Raw genomic sequence first — 18115 nt, forward strand, 5'->3', positions numbered from 1 at the left:
AGCAGCGACACCGTCCTTACGGCGGAGCAGCGCTTGCCGCCCGGCCGAGGCGAGCGCGGCGGGGCTGCGCCTTTAAGGGGCCGGGGGAGGCGGCGGCGGGCGGGCTCCGGCGCGCCGGGGCCGCTCCCTCCCGCCGTCCTTCCTCCCTTCCCCGCTCCCTCCCCCGGCGCGGTGGGCAGTGCCCGTGGGCCGCCGCCGCGGGAGTGGGACGGGGCGCCGCGGCATCCCGGCTCCCGCAGCCATGGCCGAGCCCCTGCGCCGCCGGCTGCCGCTGCTCCCGCTGCTCCTGCTGGCGGCCGGGGGGCTGCGAGCGGCGGAGCGAAGCGGCGGCAGCAGCAGCGCCATGGAGGAGCTCGCCACCGAGAAGGAGGCGGAGGAGAGCCACCGGCAGGACAGCGTGAGCCTGCTCACCTTCATCTTGCTCCTCACCCTCACTATCCTCACCATCTGGCTCTTCAAGCACCGGCGTGTCCGCTTCCTCCACGAGACTGGCCTGGCCATGATCTACGGTGAGTCCGGCCGGGGCCGTGGCACCGCCCGCGCCTCAGCCCCCGGTGTCAGCCCCGGCGGGGGCGGCGGGGGGCCGGTGCCGGCCGCGCCCCTCCGTGCCGCCGGAGCAGCGCCGGGCCGCTGCGGCTGCCGGGCGGCAGCGCCCGGTAGGCCAAGCCCCGGGCAGGGGGAGCCCCTCGCCGCAGAGCCCGACCGCCTCCGCCGGTGCTCCTGGATCCCTTCCCCTTGCCGGCGCCTTTCCTGGGGTTGGGGACAGAATGACACTGAGGGGGGACGTGCGGTTCGCAGCCTCCCGTGCGGCAGCGGAGCGGTGTCCTGCGGGAAGGTGCGTCCCGCCGCCGTGGCCGCGCTGCCGGGGACAGCGCTCCGGTGACCCTGCCCGCCGCAGAAAGGCAGCTCGCCGGCCGTACTTCCAGCAGCCGGGAGTGCCGAGCCGCGCAGGTCATCGCAGAGATGACTTTGGAAAGCGCCATCGCGCTGTCCTCGCCGTGCTGTGGTCTCACCACGCGGAAAGGAGCGTGTTTAGCCTCCGGGTGTGCTCCTCGGCTGTCAGCGCGCTGCTGTCACCTGCGGCTCGCGTTTGCGGATCCCGACTGACCGCAGTGACACTGACCAGAGACCCTGACGCTGTCTGCGGCTCATCCCGAGCCCTCCTGGTGGAACGAGGGCTCTGCTGAGCAGGGTTCGCCCGCTCGTCTGCTCTCCCTGGTGCTGCCAATGCCTGGCGCAGGGGGCGGCAGGTGAGCCTGAACTGGGGACGCAGAGCCCTCGCTCCGCGGGGAACCCCACGGTTGTGCTCGGTGCGCAGTTTGCTACGCAGAGCATAGAGGGTTGCGGCGAAGAGCAGCCATCCATTCGAAAAATTATTTGTCTGCTGGTGATTGGCTACTGCCATAAGCGCCGGGGGCATTTCTCCTTCACCAGCGGAATCTGTTCCTGTTGAACCGTGTGAAACACCTGCCCGATGTTGGTCGGTATAAGCGTATTGAGGGTAACCACACATGAGAAATTCAGCACTCGAGGGGAGGGGGAAAGTGAAGCGTTTCCTCCCCGATAAGTACTACTGCTCTTGAGAGCTATGTGATTGCTTGCAAAGCAGTGGAATTTTCCTCTGCTGATGCTTCCCTTAAACCATCCCAATTTGCTCTTAGTCACTGATCTCTTTGCTGCACTGCTGTGTACTTCACATATGTTCACTGCTGAAAACTGACAAATTAACAACTGGGCATATAAGTAAGTTATGCACTGGCATGATAATGCTTAGCAGCTGAAGAGTGCCCAGGAGACAGTAGATTAACTGTCTGTATTGATCAGAAAAGAGACAGGGTAAGGTAGTATTGAAGATGTTTAGATATTACCCTAGTGTTGTCACCTTTGGAAAGTTCATTTATGATGTTTTATGATCATTTTAGTGGCTTAATTTATGCTGAAAATCTTGTGTATGTGGGTGTGCTAATGCATGCGGTACAAATGTCAGGGCATCAAGGGCATTTGGATATGTGTTTTGATGAGCTGCGTGGGAAATGAGAAATTGTTCAGCTGGAGAGATTCTGCCTCTCATTAGACTCAAATTAGTTTCCTCTAACACGCAGTTCCTGATCTGTGAAAAGATTGTTTGGTCCCCAATTTGATGTGCAAATACTGAAATTTTGTCTTAGGAAAGGCACTATGCTATGTCTCTTTCAGCCCCCCGGCAGCATCCAAATAATAATAATTGGCTCAAACTAGGTGTGTGTCCTCACTTAAATAATTTTGCTTTCATAGTTTGCTCCCCAATATACTTGCCTTCTAAATGAGTCCCCTTATTATATCAAAATACATGCTTTCTCCTTCCCAAACAAACTAACTCTTGGCTTTTCATGGCAAACAGCCTAGGAAGCATGTTTTGTGTGTTCAGTTCCTACCTAACATGGTTAACCTCCATGCTGGTGGTTAAACTCTGCTGAGACCTGGCTTCACTTTAACATTTCACAGACTTTCTATAGAGCACCAAGAACAACCTAGTAAGTGATGTAGTAATTTTCTGTTACACGTCTGCTAACTGGGCTTAAGTCTCCTCTTTCTTCTTTGTTTAAACTGTGGTTAAACTGATAGATGTTTTGCTGATAACTTGCTATCTGAGAAATGTACTTTTAAAAAAGCTATATAGCTATTTAAAGTGCATATGTTTCATCACTCTGCCTTAAACACAAAATCATAAGGCAATATGTCAAAGAAAGAGCATGTAGTCCCAAAAGCACAAGTTCTATTCATGCTAAATAGAATTGAAGTTTAAGGTTGAAACTGTAACAAGGGTGCTGCTCTGTGGAAGTGAAATACTAGCAAATGTCAGCTGCTCCAGCAACAGTATTGCTAATGCAAGTTATGGAACAATTAAAAAATCCAACCCAACCCAAACAAGCCCCAATCCACAACAGAGAAATAAGGGAATTGAAACCTTGCTGACTGTGTATTTCAGCTAGTGATAATGATTGTGATGTCGGTCTGAGTTGGAGGATAACGTGTTCGAGACACGTTTTTCCTGAAGAGGTTTGGTGGTGACTCTGTTATGCAGGCTTCCTGGTTCTGTACTGAGAGGCGTCACCTTGTAGTAGGAGAAACAAGACACAGACTGTGCACCTGGGCAGCTCAGGGTGGACTAAGGATGGGAGGTGATGGTGGGCATCCTGAGGCTGCTCCTTAGGAGGCAGCCACCTGGATAAGTAGATGTCTCCCGGCAGATGCAGTGGTATCACTGCCACTAGGCAATTACTTTGTCCCTTTTCATAAGTGGCAATTCAGATAACTGGCCACCCATGAATCAGCATAGGTGTCAGTCCTATCAGGTACCTTCTTGTCTGTGGGCCACATGTGCTGGTGCTGCAGATAAAAGTAAAAGCAAATGGGACTTGGGTACAGTGAAAGAAAATCCATATATGAAGAGGAATATAATACGTCTGTTACCTTTCCGGGAACAGAAATGAGAGAGAAACTGTAAATCTTCATGATAAAAAAGATTGTATCTGTTCTGCAATACTCTGTATCAGACTAAGTTTCTGTACCCACAGAGTAGATACAGAAAAGGTCTATTTTTAGCTCATCTGGCTGCAGTGCTCTCTGTTAGAATTGTAGTATCTATCTACACGTGCTAGAGATGACCTAACTCATCCCCACTGCCAGCAAAATAATGTTAGTCTTCATTTTTAATAAGCCACTTTGACATAAGCCTCCTAATACTAGATTTAGGATCATAATTGAGCACCCAGTTTTGAGAACATTATCCTTTCTCTGGCAACCTGCTTGTTCTTCCTGAATATTATTTTAAATCACATTGTTACAGGCTTTTAAAGTGAGTTTTGCTAAATTTTTTTGACTGCTCAGTATGTTTTAATTGCAATACAAATCTTTAAGTTTGCTTTATGATGTATGGCTGGGTAGAAAAATTGTAAATTCTTCTTTTGAGAGAAATTTAGAAGAAATGCTATATAGCTTTTATTAATCTGCATGTATTTCAGATCTGCTCTTTGGGCAGGGGTAGTTGGATAGCTTATAATTGCAGGTGTTTCTGAAATATCTTTGGAGTACAATTAATCTATAGTCCTCAGGGCAGTGATTTTGGGTTTCTTTGTTTGTTTCTGTGGGTTGGGGTTTTGTTGTTGTTTCTGTGGTTTGGGGGTTTTGTTAATTTGTTTCTATAAGGGTAGTGTATTTCATTAAGACAAATTAGTTAATTTTTATGTTTGTTAACTTCATCTTCATGAGAAGTTCTGTCAAATCAGCACTAGAATACCCCCTGATCATGGCATAAGCCAAAGAAGAGAGAAATGGCAACTTGGATTTCTTTTGCATGAGGAAGCCTTTGGTGGAACAGCTGGCTGTTAAAGCTGGTACTGCTTTGCAGCACTGTGTAAGAAACCATGCAGAGGCTGAAGGGGGAAGGTGTTCCTCTGCATGTCCTGTTATTTTCATTTAAATTAGAAAGTTATCACAAACAGATGCCAAATCTGTTATACTGCAGAGCTCACACACCTGCCTGCCTTCTGGTCCTGTGTGAGCACTCTGGTTGTGTTTGCTGGACTGTGCTGAGCTGAGGCGAAGTAACCTCATGTCTGGTGTACAAGCTTGTTGTCAGAGTGAGGTGGTTCCATGACAGATTAATACTGTACATGTCTGGGCCCTGTAGGAGCTGGAGGTTTTTTTTTGTCCACTTGAGAAAATTTCTTTTGGAACCACTTCCAATTTTTCTTTGCTGCATTGCAATAGAAATATCTCTAAATAGGTCTGCCAATGATTGTTTCTGAAAGAACACAAGGACTGAACTGGTCTGTAGATGCAGAGCACCTGCAGCAACTCTAGTAACTTCTGCTCTTGGTGCAGATGAGAAAAAAGAAAAGGAGATGTTGAAGGAATATACAAAAGCTATCAAGTTCAACAGGATTCCCAGAATTACTTCTCAGGAGCTGATGGTGTCCCCATCTTAGTGCTTCTTTATGTAGTATTTGAGTGTCTATATTTCTGGCAAGAGGTTGATGGGAGAGAGGCCTGGGTTCTCACCTGTCTCCTTTTTGTTTGGTAAAGTAGGCCTTTGTTTTAAGATGGTCAGAGAAAGGTGATAGGGCAAGTTTCTTTGGCTGTGTTAACAAAAATATGTGTGGCAACTAGTGTGTAATCTTATCTCTGGATTTCACAATACTGCATTGTAAATTTTCTGTAATGAACTATAATTGGTCATTCAAACAGAATGAACAATTCAGATATTGTTCTTTTAGAAATTTAATTTAAAAATGTTGTGCTGAATAGAAGTGGCTATATATGTGTATTCCTTTGCAGTGTAAGTTTAATAATTATCTATACTTCAGGAAGTGCTTCTGGGTCACCTGTACAGGCAGTCCTGGGCACCATTTAGGAGTATCTGTGAAACACCTTTATAAAATACACTATGTGTTCTGGGCTCCCTAACAGAGTGACTAAAGAGAGCTCTAGACCTCTGCTCTGTGTGCTCCCAGCACAACTGGAAGCAGATGTAAGTCTTGCCTCTGACTTACCCAAAATCTTCCATCTCAAGGGTTTGGCCCTGACTCCAAGCTGGATGGTTTCCTGCAGTGCTTGGAGATAGCTCTGGAAGCAGTGATGGGAAGGCTCAATTCCCTGTGACAGAAAATTTTCATGGTTCAGCTAGCTATGATTCTCTTAAATCTTCAGTCCCTTTGTGGGTGAGGGACTTGCTTTGTGGGTGCATAGCAGCACATTCCTTCCTTAGGAAGGTTGGGCTCCCCTTACATATGGACTCTGCAGAGTAGTTCAAAACATCTTAGAGAGCTGGGTGAAACATTTTCCTGCTTCTGGTAGGGAGCTATTCCCACCCCTATCTGCGGCTATCTGAACAACCATCATCTCCATTAGGTAGAGGTAGCAGCTTCACCCTCAACTGATTTAAAAACCAGATATCTGAAGCAGGAACCTCAGCTCCATCATTATTAAAGAAAAAAAAAAAAAAACAGTTGGAGGACACAGTTTGCATTCCAGAACTATGCATCTTGACCAGAACTAAAAATATTTTGTGGTTCCTATCTAGGCCTTTCACAGGTGTTGTGTACCATGGATGTTCTCTCCCTGCTTACCTGCTGAATGCTGCGAGTCCAGCACTGGGCTGCTGAACTGTCCCTGTGTGTTCAAGAGACAGCCTCAGTATTTAACTCAAGTCTGTTGTTTCCATGCTGACAGCCAGAAATACCAGCTTGTAGACTGACTTTTTTTTCCCCCAACACAGAGTACTTATTTGTGACTCAGGATTAAAGCTTTATCCCCATTAAAAACTGAATATAGCCTTTCTCGCCTTGCTTTACACTAAGTGGTGCCTACATTGAAAGAATGTGATACAAGCAATTTTTTTAGGAGAGTGTTTATGTTGAGGGGTTTTTTACTAGTGGTGTAAAGAATACACAGTCATTCTCAGTAGTTCAGATCTTTTTGTCTACCAGACATAGGTAATTTAGCTAAAATGCACTGCATTTTTCTCCCCTATTAAAAAGCACTTCAGCCTGCAATTAACTGAGTATGAAGGGAGAAAAGCAAATTGTGGGAAACTGTTGGTTTGTTTGTTTCCCCATGTCCTGAAATCAGACAAATCACTTTAGAAGTACCTAAAGAGCCTATGGTGGATGAAACCATTGGGAATTTTTAATTTTACTGGGGAGAAAGAGTTGAAGGCTTCTTTAATTTAAAGTTGAGATTAACTCTGCTCTCAGCCAGAGGAGGTGTGTGGTTTCTTGTGCTTTCTTCATGGCTTTGGTATTCTATGTTACTTTTCAAAGGCTGGGTGGAAGCTCTTTATTTCTCTTGATGCGGATGTATGTGTGAGTGATACGTGGAGGAAGATCACAGCCTCTCCTGGCAGAGCTCTTGTGGGTCAGCACTGCTGCCAGGGGTGCCTGTGGGCTTGGCTACACTGCTACCCCGAAGGCTCATCAATGGGGTGGATCTGCTGCCATGGGAGGGTCCTGGCCCTAATGCCACCCTGCTGGGACTTGCAGGTTTGCTGTAGCCTGGATTACTTCTCCACAGCTGCCACTTTCTCTGTAGTTTTTTTTCAAAATGTCTCTTTCTTGTTGAAATAGGTCTGTAGTAGATAGTTTTAAAGGCACCTGAAGCCACCAGAATACCTGTTGCATATTTTAAGTGTGTTACTGATTCCTCTTCCGTTACCTTGTAAGCTCCTTGGAGAGGGGAGTTTGAACAGCAAAGGTGTGGGTCTTGGTGTGCTAGATTTGTGGAAATGTTTAAATAAAATGGTCTGCTTATTCAGAATGCCATGCCTTTCCACTTTTCCATAGATGTCTTCACTTCTCACTTAGACTTAAGAAAAAACAAGCTAAGATTGAGGAGATTTTTTTTAAGTAAGCTTGACATGTTCGCTTGCTATTTTATTATGAAACTGGGGGACTATTCTAAATGAAGAAAGGGATGGAAACAAAGGATGATACAAAAGGATTCTAAAATGCAATTAACTTGTCTGTGCATGAGATGACAGTCTTTAATGTGCTGGCTCCTTATGGAAGTGTGGTGTGTGCACCTGCATTTCTTGCCATCAGTAGCTAGGTGAAGAGAAAGCTGCTCATGTGGCTTGGTGTCACCTACATGTGAGTATTCCCTGTGTCAGCTCTTCAGCCAGGCACGCCATGTCCATGGGCAGTGCCAACACACTGAGATTAGTTATTGCTTCTGAGGCTCAGAGGCTGTTCCATTAATTCAAGAACTGGATTCAATATGAAAACTGCTGTTAACCTTTGCCATTGCTTTGAATATGAAATACTAACAGAAGGATGCTGTAACTGATGATAGTTTTAAAAATAGCAAGTGACCCACATGGATATGACTAGCTTTTAGTTTTTACTCTGAATCCATTAAAATGAATGCTACTGCTTCCACATTAATTCTAAGAAATTATTTTCCCCCACGCATACACTTCTTAGCACTTGACATCAAGTCCTTCAGTAGTGAAAGGGAACCTACATTTTAAGTGTCATGTACCTCTCTGCTGTTGTTTTACTGCTGCACAATCCTTCCTATTTCTCATTCCTTTGTGACAGTCTTCATTGTACTTACTGATTGTGTAATGGCCTTTCTCCTGAAAAGATTTTCCTCATCCATGGGAAAACTTGACTGTTCTCTTTAAAATGCCTTCTTAGTGAGTGAATACCAACTTATTTTAATTGGCTTTTAGCCTTGCTATGTAATTGACGCTTTAGAAGTTAGGTACCCTAGAAAAGTTCAAAGTGGCAAACACAGAAGGCTCCCTGACTAGCTGGGAGGAAAGGGTATTCACAGAAGAATTGAAGCAGTGAGTGGAGTTGGCATCACTGGCTGCACTGCAGTTTTGCACTCTCTGGAAAATACAGGAAAAATACGTAAGAAGAAAACTGGTGTAAAGGTTTATTTCTGTTGGGGAAGTGCCATCTGATTGTTTCTCCTGAGTTATCTTTGATATTTTAGTTGATTACGTAATGTTATATATTAAGAGAAGAGGCTGACTGTAAGTGACCTTCCACAGACATGCCTGGCAGGGTCGGCTGTAGCATCCTCTCCTGGCTCACAGAATTCAAGTGGGCACTTCTGCTTGTTTGGTTTGTCTTGAAGATTTATACTTTGAGAGTCATGTTTATACTCTGCATAGCATAAAGGGTGTGGCTTTGTCATACCTATCTGCAATAGTAGTGTCTTACAGGGAACATATTCCCACCAGACATGGGTTACAGTGAATCATTCTTGGAAGAAGATGAGTATTTTGAAGATGTGTTGGTGTGTGTGAAATAACCTTAATGCTGGAATAGACTTTTCCATAGGCAGCTGAGTGTCAGGACACTGTTTCAAGCTAACCTTTATTGCTTCTGATCTCTGCACAGCAGTATGTCTGACTTGGCAAAAATTTGTTTATGAAGTTGATTTTTATATCTAGAGACTTTTAACCTTCTTTCAACCATGTTCACTTGTGGTGAAGCAATATGTATACACACACACACAGAGTCTCTTTCTGATTATCTTTTACAGAGATATATAGATATAAAATTAATCTTTTCCTCAGCTGTACATGACTGAAGAGTTAGTGAGTGATTTCCTAATGATGATCTGCTTGTTAAGATGTAGTAACAAAATATAATTGCAGCCTTCTCTGATTATACATGTGCCTGCATGAAACAGAGAAATGTCAACATAGATATCTTGGTGATACTTAGTACTTGATTATGTCCCCCATTTCCTCAGGGAGCCATAAAAAGGGTTTATTGCTTTTGCTGGCAAATGCTCAAGTCTACTTATTTCAACATTTTCATTTTTTGATCCTAATGGTTTTGGGTTCTCTTCCAAAGTATAAAAGATGGGACAGTTACTTTTTTTTTTCTTTTTTTGTTCTCTGTACTTCAAACACAAATATCTAACCTCATTGCACCAGGTACTTATGATGTTAGTGTTTTGTCAACCCAAATTACAGATAGAGGAAACTTTGTTTTATCTTTTGTTTGTACTTATGATATAGCCCCTCTTCTAAAGACTGAAAGGCTGGGCCAGGAGGTTTAAGCATGACCTACTCTGCATTTATGATCACTTTATCCTTAGCCTGTGAAAGCTAAAGCCCCCTATCAGGATCTCAATCTTCTAGATACTGCTTAAACTTATGTTCTAAACAAAAACAAACAAACAAACCCAAAAACAAACAAAAAAAAACCAAAAACCCAAACAAACAAAAAAACACCAACTGAGTCAAACACCCCTAAAATCTACCTCTGAAGCATTTGATTAGCTAAGCTTACTAGCCAAAGTCAGAGGTTGCCTTTACCTCTCTGTGACCTGGCCAGAAGTTGTTTTTCTGAATTCAGTGCTACCTCTACCACAGCTCTAAGAGAAGATTGGGACCCACAATTTTTGGAGCATGATGTCTAAACAATTTTTTTAGCCTCCTTTTGCTCTTCTTCCTTCATCTGCATGATGATGACACATAAGCCTTGCTCTTCTATGGTTCCTGTAGGTATTACAATTGTCATGTGTTTTAGCTCTCCAAGAAATTCTATTATGCTGACTGCCTGCTTTTTTGTGGGAACCTCCTAACACTTTTTCCTTGTTACTTCATTTGTCTCCACAGTGCATCCAATAGTTTGTTTTAAAGCTGACAGCCTGGATTCCTCTCCATACATGAGACCTACTTTTTTTTTCCATTCTAAACTGAAAACCTTTGCTCACTTCCCTGCTTCGTGGGAATGTGAGGATTGGCTGAAATAGCTTGTTATTTTTATCTTCCTTCTGCTACCACAGTCTTCATCACTGAGACTGGTTCCCCTGGCCACTAATGAAACTATCTGTGCCTTGTCTTCACCTGTAAGCTGTTTAAGCTGTGGAAGATATTTCTAGGCAACACATGAGTAAGGCATGAATTCCTGTGTCTCTACACATCTACAGTCCAGGCTTTCATTTCAACATAGGCTCCTTTGATGTTCTGGTTTTCAAGGTACAGGAGAATTTTGTTCAGATTAAATTTTTTTAGCCTGTGTTATAAGAAACTTTTTTCCTGACCCTCTCTTGCTTCGTTCTCAGCTGTCCTCAGTAAAGTGAAAGATAAAGATGCCACTATCTCTAGGACCATTTAATCATAACAAGAATCAAACTAATGTTTTTTAACTTGCTAATAGACTGGGTCAAGACAAAGACTTGGTTTTTAGCCCTTATACTTTTAAAAAAGGCCTAAAGTTCAACTCATGAGCAACATGGATTTTATAGCTATGAGACGAAAGCTTGGACCACTGAGGCTATTTACCACCAGGGTTGTGTTATAGAATTTTCCTTGAACAGCCAGCGAGGAAATTTGAGTTAATTTGTAACATTTATAGTAAGTAACAAAGTTATAACAAGTTTGTAAAAAAAAAACCAGTATTTCAGTAAGTTAAACCTTCCAAGATCTTTAGAATACTTACGTGCAGGAAAGGGCAATACATAAGAACAATAATTGGAGCTTTTGTAATTATGTCAAGGTGCCAGAATCCCAATGATGCAACATGTGCGTGGCATTTTTGATCCTTGAACAGATCACAGCTGACCCATGTGTGTGCACCCACACACAACAAGCACACCTCAGAGCTGAATTGCTCCCTTTCCAGAATAGTCTGTTCTTGTGTAATACTCTGAGCAGAGACAGACTTCTGACACTTCACTTGATTGGAAACAGTATTTCTTTGCATTTGATTTAGTATAGAAAATATACCATTTTACATATGGATATGGTATTTATTGTATTAATGACATCAGTAAAACTTTCTAGCTAAAACTTAAATTCATCTTTCTGTTGTCCTGATACATAAACTGAGTGTATGTTGTGTGGAGAATATAAAAAGTCTGTGAATCATATACTGAGATAAATATATGACTGGTGGAAAGCTGATACACCTGAAGTTAATAGTTAGGTACACTCCTAAATTTAACTGCTCTTACTGTAGATGGTTTTCCTGTTACATTGTATTTGCCTTACTAGTTGAGAGGCTTGAAACAGCAGCTTGTTGACAAATGCAGATTTATGGGAAGTTCCTGTTCAAGCAGGGACTTTCTGAGGCTTGGAGGCAGTGGACTGGTGCAACCAGGAAGGTTTGGGAAGACATTACTTATTTCTGTTAACAGCGTTTTGCCAGAGGTCCACTCCATACTGCTGGGCTTCAAAGTTAAGGAAAATTAACTTGAAAACAGTATCATATTTTAAAATGTCTGTAATATCTGGAACAAAGCTCATTTTCATACTGTAACTTGGACTGACCAAGTTCCTTGGACTAGGAATTACTACTGGAATGTCACATTTGCAGGACATGTTCTGTTGGACAAGTGGTCATACTGGCCATAAAAAATTATCTATGACTTAGGATTTGATGGGCTTAAGAATCAACCAGTCTTGCTGTAAGCTTCAGTGAGCAGGAGGTCAACCAGTACTGAAAAAGTCACCTAGCCTGGCCAGAAGAAGTTGCAGAACAGTTTCCTGCAGCAAAAGGTACCACAAGGAGAAATGCTTGGCTTAATTATGTCTACAGGGAGCGATGAAGGCAGAGGACTCACTCAGGCTTATTGAAATGGACTGAGATGCTGACTATGGGAAGACAGAAATATTGGGAGGTGATAAGAATTTTTTTAGGAGTGGCAAATCAATGGCTGAAAAACTAGACATTTTCTGCAAAGAAGAAAAACATTCTGATTTCCTAGTCTAATTTTCCTCACTGTTTTCCTGTGCTGTTTGTTTAACCTTTCTATTTAGTCTGTGGGTCACAGTCCAGTAATCTCTAATCTTTGAGATAATAAATAGGAAATCCTGAAAAAAAACCCACTTTCTCTTAGGAACTTAATGAAAGAGGGGAGTCCTGGCTGTGTCTGGGGTTAGGTTCTTGAGGTAAATAGCAACAAAAGTTTTCAGAGGTCAATGTCAGTTGTGCCATTTCTGAACCACCACAAGTAAATTGCTCAGCCCTTAAAAATATTTTTATTTACCTGCTTATGCTGCTGATTTTTTCCTGTGTATTCCTCCTTGCTTGGTACAGCTACAGTATGTATGTGTACAGTGTATATCATACGGTATAGGATGATAGCAGGGAGTAGGGGAATAGTTGGGCTAATGCTGCTCATCAGCCTGAACCTGGAACCCAGTTTTTATCTCTGCCTGTTTATATGGGATGGAAAAAAAAAATTGTGTGTGTGTATTTACAGTTCCATGAAAAGTATCCAAACATTGGAAAACCTTTTCATTTTAATTTTTGCCTCTTAAAGGTGGAAAGTCTTTTGCACTAGGTCTGAAGTGCAACAGGAAAGGTTTCTCAAGATATCTTGGGAAACTCACTGCTGAATCAGATCATGAGCTGTGATTCTGTCCTTGCTCAGTGATTTCTGTCAGCGTTGTCTTTACAGTTCCAGGAAAAGAGGAACCTCTACTCTGAAGCAGTTGATGCTGTACATGCTCTTTGCTCTTGTAATGATCACACAGAGCCCCAGCTAAACATGAGCTGACTTTGCATATCCACCTTTGCCTGCAACACATTCATCCTTTTTTCTTTATAATAGCCATTCAAAGCACCCAGGCTGCCACGTCTCTTATGGGAGAAGTGTGAGTTAGAGACTGTGGGGATGTTGGAGTGCCCATGAATCTTAACCTGGCACACAGGAGTAGAGTGACTTCTTGTGGCCCTTTTTTTCTAGTCAACAATTATAAAAAGAGGTGACTAATTTTTTTTTCAAGGGTGTCCAAGTTTGGTAAAACAATTAATGGGGGGTTTCTGCTTGTGGGGTTTTGGTGTTTGCCACAAGTGTCTTAATACTGGCCATTGTGTGCATTACTCACATTCCAAGATCCTCTCAGTCGTTATTTCCATTTGATTTGGTGCAATTTTTAGTTACTGTTGTGGCAGAAGGATTGTGGCATACCTTGTTAACTTTCAGTTGAATTTAATGGTAAGTTTTCCACTTAGACTGCTGGAAAATATGATCTTTTACTCAGAGAGTAATCAAAACTAAATCCAGTCGTCAAAGCAAATACTTTAGTAGTGACCAGTCATTATGCAGGATGACGAATATGTGAATTTTATATATGTAGTGATATTGTCTGCCAATTTTTTAAAAATTGTTTGTGGCCTACAACTTGGCAGTCTGACATTCTGAGTGTTTCCTCAATGACCTGGTAGTTCAGTCTGTCAGCATTGAGCATGAGCAATTGGGCACACCTTTTGTCAGTGCTTTCCTATTGTAACAAATATGACAGTTTCTCTGCATCTCATAGGCCGAAACATTATGGTAACAATGATAATGCTGTGCTCATACCCAAAGTCCTCTTGTTCCTTTTGAAATATTACAACTATTTATTCCAGAAGAATATGGTAGGATGAAGAGTCTATTTGCTTTCTCAGGATAATTAGCTCTAATCCCAAAACTGGTTCTCTATACCTGAGTGTAAAAGCTAGGTAAAACTACACTGTAAGGAGCAGTTATTCAATTTGATTTCCCATTTATTGTTACTTAACCTGCTCATATTTCATAATAATTCCTCTTGCTTAAATTGATACAGCTTGTTAAAACAAAACAAAAAAAAAACCAAAACAAACAAACAAAAAAAAACCCCAAAGGGTTGCATTTGCAATTGTGTGATTTACTTTTAGAATTTGGGAGATTTTTTTTTTTTATTATAATTATTTCTGTTGAGCTCTAGCAGAAGCACTGTGAAGCTGGTTTGCCTGCTACTGAGGAAAGGCTCACTGAAGCAGTAATTCTCTTGAGGTCCTGGCATGAATAGGCATTGCAGCAATAATTTTTCTTTTCTCAGGAACTATTTTAATTGCTGCAGCTTCAGAACACATCAGGACCTGACATGAAAATACTTTTGTACAGAAGCAGCAGAAAACTCTACAATACCTGCAGCAATGTTTCAGCCTATCTGTAACTTCTCTTAATTTTTGTCATTCCTTCTTTCTGTGAGTTACTGATCCCTAAATAAAAAGGAATGGGGAAAGGTAGCCCTTCTGCATATTTGGGAGGGATGGTACTGTGAAAAAACTCTATTCATACAGAAGCACATGTAGTTTTTGAAATGCAACATTTAAATGATGCAGTGCTTCATAAACCATTTTTACTCAATTTCCACCATTTTTATGTTTTGTTTGTAATGTGTATGTTTTCTAGCTGACCATTGCTCAGATCAGCAAATCTTCAGTACATGCTCTGAAAGCTTGGATTTCTTTGGATTGATTTTCATTATGGCCCTATTGCCATTCTTTACAATCTGAAGAAAGCCTGCATTCATAAGGATTACTGCATCTGCAAAGGATGAAGGATAAGTAGGAATGATGAACTCCAGTGGTCATGAATGGGCAGATTGTCCTGGGCATTTATTCAGTTGTCAGTATATTGTGGAGTATTTGGGCTGAAAAAAAAATGTTAGCATTGGGTAACATACTCTTTTTATTAAAAGCACAGTAGAGTACTCAGAGAGGGTGTATAGTCCAAGACACACTAGTACAGCACATGCTGTCTGTGTGATTGATTTATTTCTCACTGAAAGCTTGTAATTTTGAGATTTTAATTCTTCTTTCCATTGCTAGCTGTGCTTATCTTCTCAGACAAGTCTTATCAAAAGGTGCTTGCTATTCTGAGTGGGATGCTGCACTATGTTATTCCAGAAGCACTGAACAAGGAATACTTTGCTTCACTGGCTGAAGATCAGAGTTGTTTCTGGAGTCTGAAATGTTCCCTGTGTTTCTCAAATATAAGTAGTGCTGTGACCAAGAGTTGTGTGCCTTCATATTCCAATTTGCCCTTGATGAGGTCGGTGTCCATGATGTTTGGATAAAGCACTTTAGCAATTCTATCCTCAGTGGTAACAATCTCTTCTGCAGAAGATGTTTATCAGGAGTAAATGACCACGGGGCAGTTGCTGTACTTTGAGGTGGCATATAGCACTTCCCAGTGCTCCATTAGTGGAGCAATTTAGGAATATCTCATGTTAACAACCAACATTTCAAATAGATAAAACATAGGAAACTAGTACAATGCAATTTAAAACAGAGGATTACATTGAAATTGTTTTGTAAGTGTTTTGGAGGGTATGTGTGAGTAGTGTGTCTGGTACAGATATATCTTGACTGCCTGGGGCTTCTGATTCCATTGGCAGGAGCTGGTTTAGCAGGTGCACAAGCCAAATATATAAAGTAAAAATACAGCATTTCAGTGAGTGTCATTTATTGCAAACAATATTAATATTCTGATCTGAAGAAGGTTTTCTTGCCTTTGAGATTTCACTATGGAATCTCTTCTGGCTGAATCAAGAAGCAAATATAGCCAGATTTTGATATACCTACTGAAGTGGTGAATGTTAGTGGGGCTTTTTGAAGACAGTCTTCTCTGGACAGTATTTTGTTACTGGTAGTATGTTACTGGCAACTCTTGCATGAAGGCCTTTAAACAGCAAACTAAGAGCTTGAAAATAGCAGCTATTATAGAGAGATATGACAGGAAGCAAGCAATGGGGAAAGATTTTCTCTTGATAAAGACACAGTGTATATAAGCCACTTAAGTGCATATTTTAAACACTTTTCTTCAGCTTTTCAGTGAAATTATTTTGTATGTACTTGCCATCTTTACAATCTTTTCTAGTGCTAGACTTGAGCACACAGTGTCATGCTTTTCTGCAGTTCTCTGCTGATGTACGTGTTCCCTGGTTTGACAGGTAATGGTGTGACTGCATTTCCTGACATCAGGACACCTGTGATTATTGCTCAGAGATGTTGTTAATTGAGTATTTGCACTTCTGTAGACATAAGTTGCCCAGCTGTTATCTGTCAGGCTGGATTTGTATTACTATAACCATGTCACAGATACATTCTTTTCATGTTCCTACTTGATGATTTTGACAGGTCACACTGAAGGAACTAGACTGTATAGTACATTTGTGTGAACCAGCTTCCATGCTACTTCTAGCACAGAATATTGAATAACCAGGTCTCTGGGTACTGCAAAAATAATGACTGTCATATTCTGAAAGTGTACCAGATCAGCCTGTGCACTGCTTCTGCCCATTCCAAGAAAATGCATCATTGTGTTTGTTTCACTGTGCCTCACCTGTGCTTCAGTTGCACTGGTCCATCTTGTTCTTTATCTAAGACTGAAGGATATTGTGTTTCCAGCAGCAGTCAGGAACAGCTTGTGGTTACTGTTGGAGATGGTGTATCCAAAATAGCAAATCATCACCAGCAGTTGATTTGAAAGGCCTACTTTACTCATAGTGTCTCTGTTAGCTTCTAACAGAGAGCTTCAATGTGGTATATCAAGCTGTTATCATGTAACATGTTTCTGTAAAGCTTTTTTCCTTCCTTCTATTATTTGGAAATTTGATGGCTACTCCCAAGGTTCACACAACCATCAAACTCTGAGATGCATTTGCAGAGCAGTACTATGGCTTCATCTTGCAGGTGAGAAGCTGTGGCAAGGAACAAGACCTAAAGCATTCACTACAGCTTTCAGCTGCTCCTTTCTGATGCCTGCAATTGGGATTTTCTTTTCTTATGCTCCCACATATGCTCTTATGTATCAGTGAAACTTGGAAAGCCCAGTACTCTTCTCAACCAAACCCCTAAATACTTAGGTGTTCAAGAATGCCAAGTCATGCCCCCTGGTGAAAAGGGACTTGTGGTTGTTGGCATCACCTGGTAGCTCTTATAGGCTCAAGCCTGGAATCTAACTCTGCAGACAGCATGGCTTTGCTTTAAGGCTTTGTCACTCTTGGAAGAGACCCACCTTGCTGATATCATTAACAAATTTCAACAAACTGGACATGATCCTAGTGCTCAGCAACCTTCTGTGAGGTATAGCAAGGCTAATCTTAGGCATGTGTTGGAATGAGGCTGGGTTTTTTGTTTGAGCTGTCTAAACCAGTGCAGTGTTCTCATGTTCTGCCTGCTGATTTCTGGGAGTGGAGAGCAATTTTCTAAAGCAAACTGAAATTAAGTTTATTGTGCTGTTTGTGCAGAGTGGAACACCTCAGTTTATTTTAGAAAATTGTGTTCTGCACAGAAACATGATATTGGTGTTAAGATGAAGCAATGATACCGGTGATGGAGGGAAAAGAAAAGCCAGGGGATGCAGCTCTATGTAGTTTCGGTTACAGCTTCTTTGCACTTTGCTTCTTGGGAAGTGTTTTTGCCTTTGCTTTGTTGTCAGTCAGTCTGCCATCACCCAGCCCTTTTTCTAGCTCTCTGAGCTATGTCACAGTGCCCTCCCTGCCCCGGCATCTGTGGGGTTTCTGGCATCCTGTGAGTCAGTGCTGTAATTTTGATCAAGGTAAATGTGGAAGCCTAGCTAAATATATAGTTAAATCTTTCATAACTAATGGTAGAATTCTGATGGAAGTCTCTTTGGAAATATTAATAACTTTATTTGGATTTTTTTCTTCCTAGTGTAGTAAGTGATTATTTTAATAACTAAAATAGCTGTTCTTACTAGTGTCAAATTTTTGGTTTGCTTTTTATCTAAGTAGTCTTGAATTTTTTTTAATCCTGTTTAAAAATCTTTTATAGAGGTCTCTAGTTAATATTTTACAGTAAATTTATTATAAAGCATAGGCATCAAT

The 18115-nt window shown here is 41.9% G+C and overlaps 1 protein-coding gene across 2 annotated transcripts in view; it reads left to right on the forward strand.

The window, feature by feature from the left end:
• Positions 1-213: 213 nt before the first annotated feature.
• SLC9A7 (solute carrier family 9 member A7) overlaps positions 214-18115 on the forward strand; it is a 66729-nt gene continuing 48827 nt past the window's right edge. The window contains exon 1 of one of the 2 annotated variants that reach the window (XM_077781517.1): positions 214-509. In XM_077781517.1, the coding sequence (XP_077637643.1) occupies positions 242-509 (268 nt within the window). In that variant the 5' untranslated portion in view covers positions 214-241. The remainder of the gene's footprint in view (positions 510-18115) is intronic. The other variant, XM_077781518.1, reaches the window with a different exon arrangement.

The sequence above is a fragment of the Lonchura striata genome, chromosome 2 (assembly GCF_046129695.1).
Source record: "Lonchura striata isolate bLonStr1 chromosome 2, bLonStr1.mat, whole genome shotgun sequence".
In the NCBI taxonomy this organism is placed as follows: domain Eukaryota; kingdom Metazoa; phylum Chordata; class Aves; order Passeriformes; family Estrildidae; genus Lonchura; species Lonchura striata.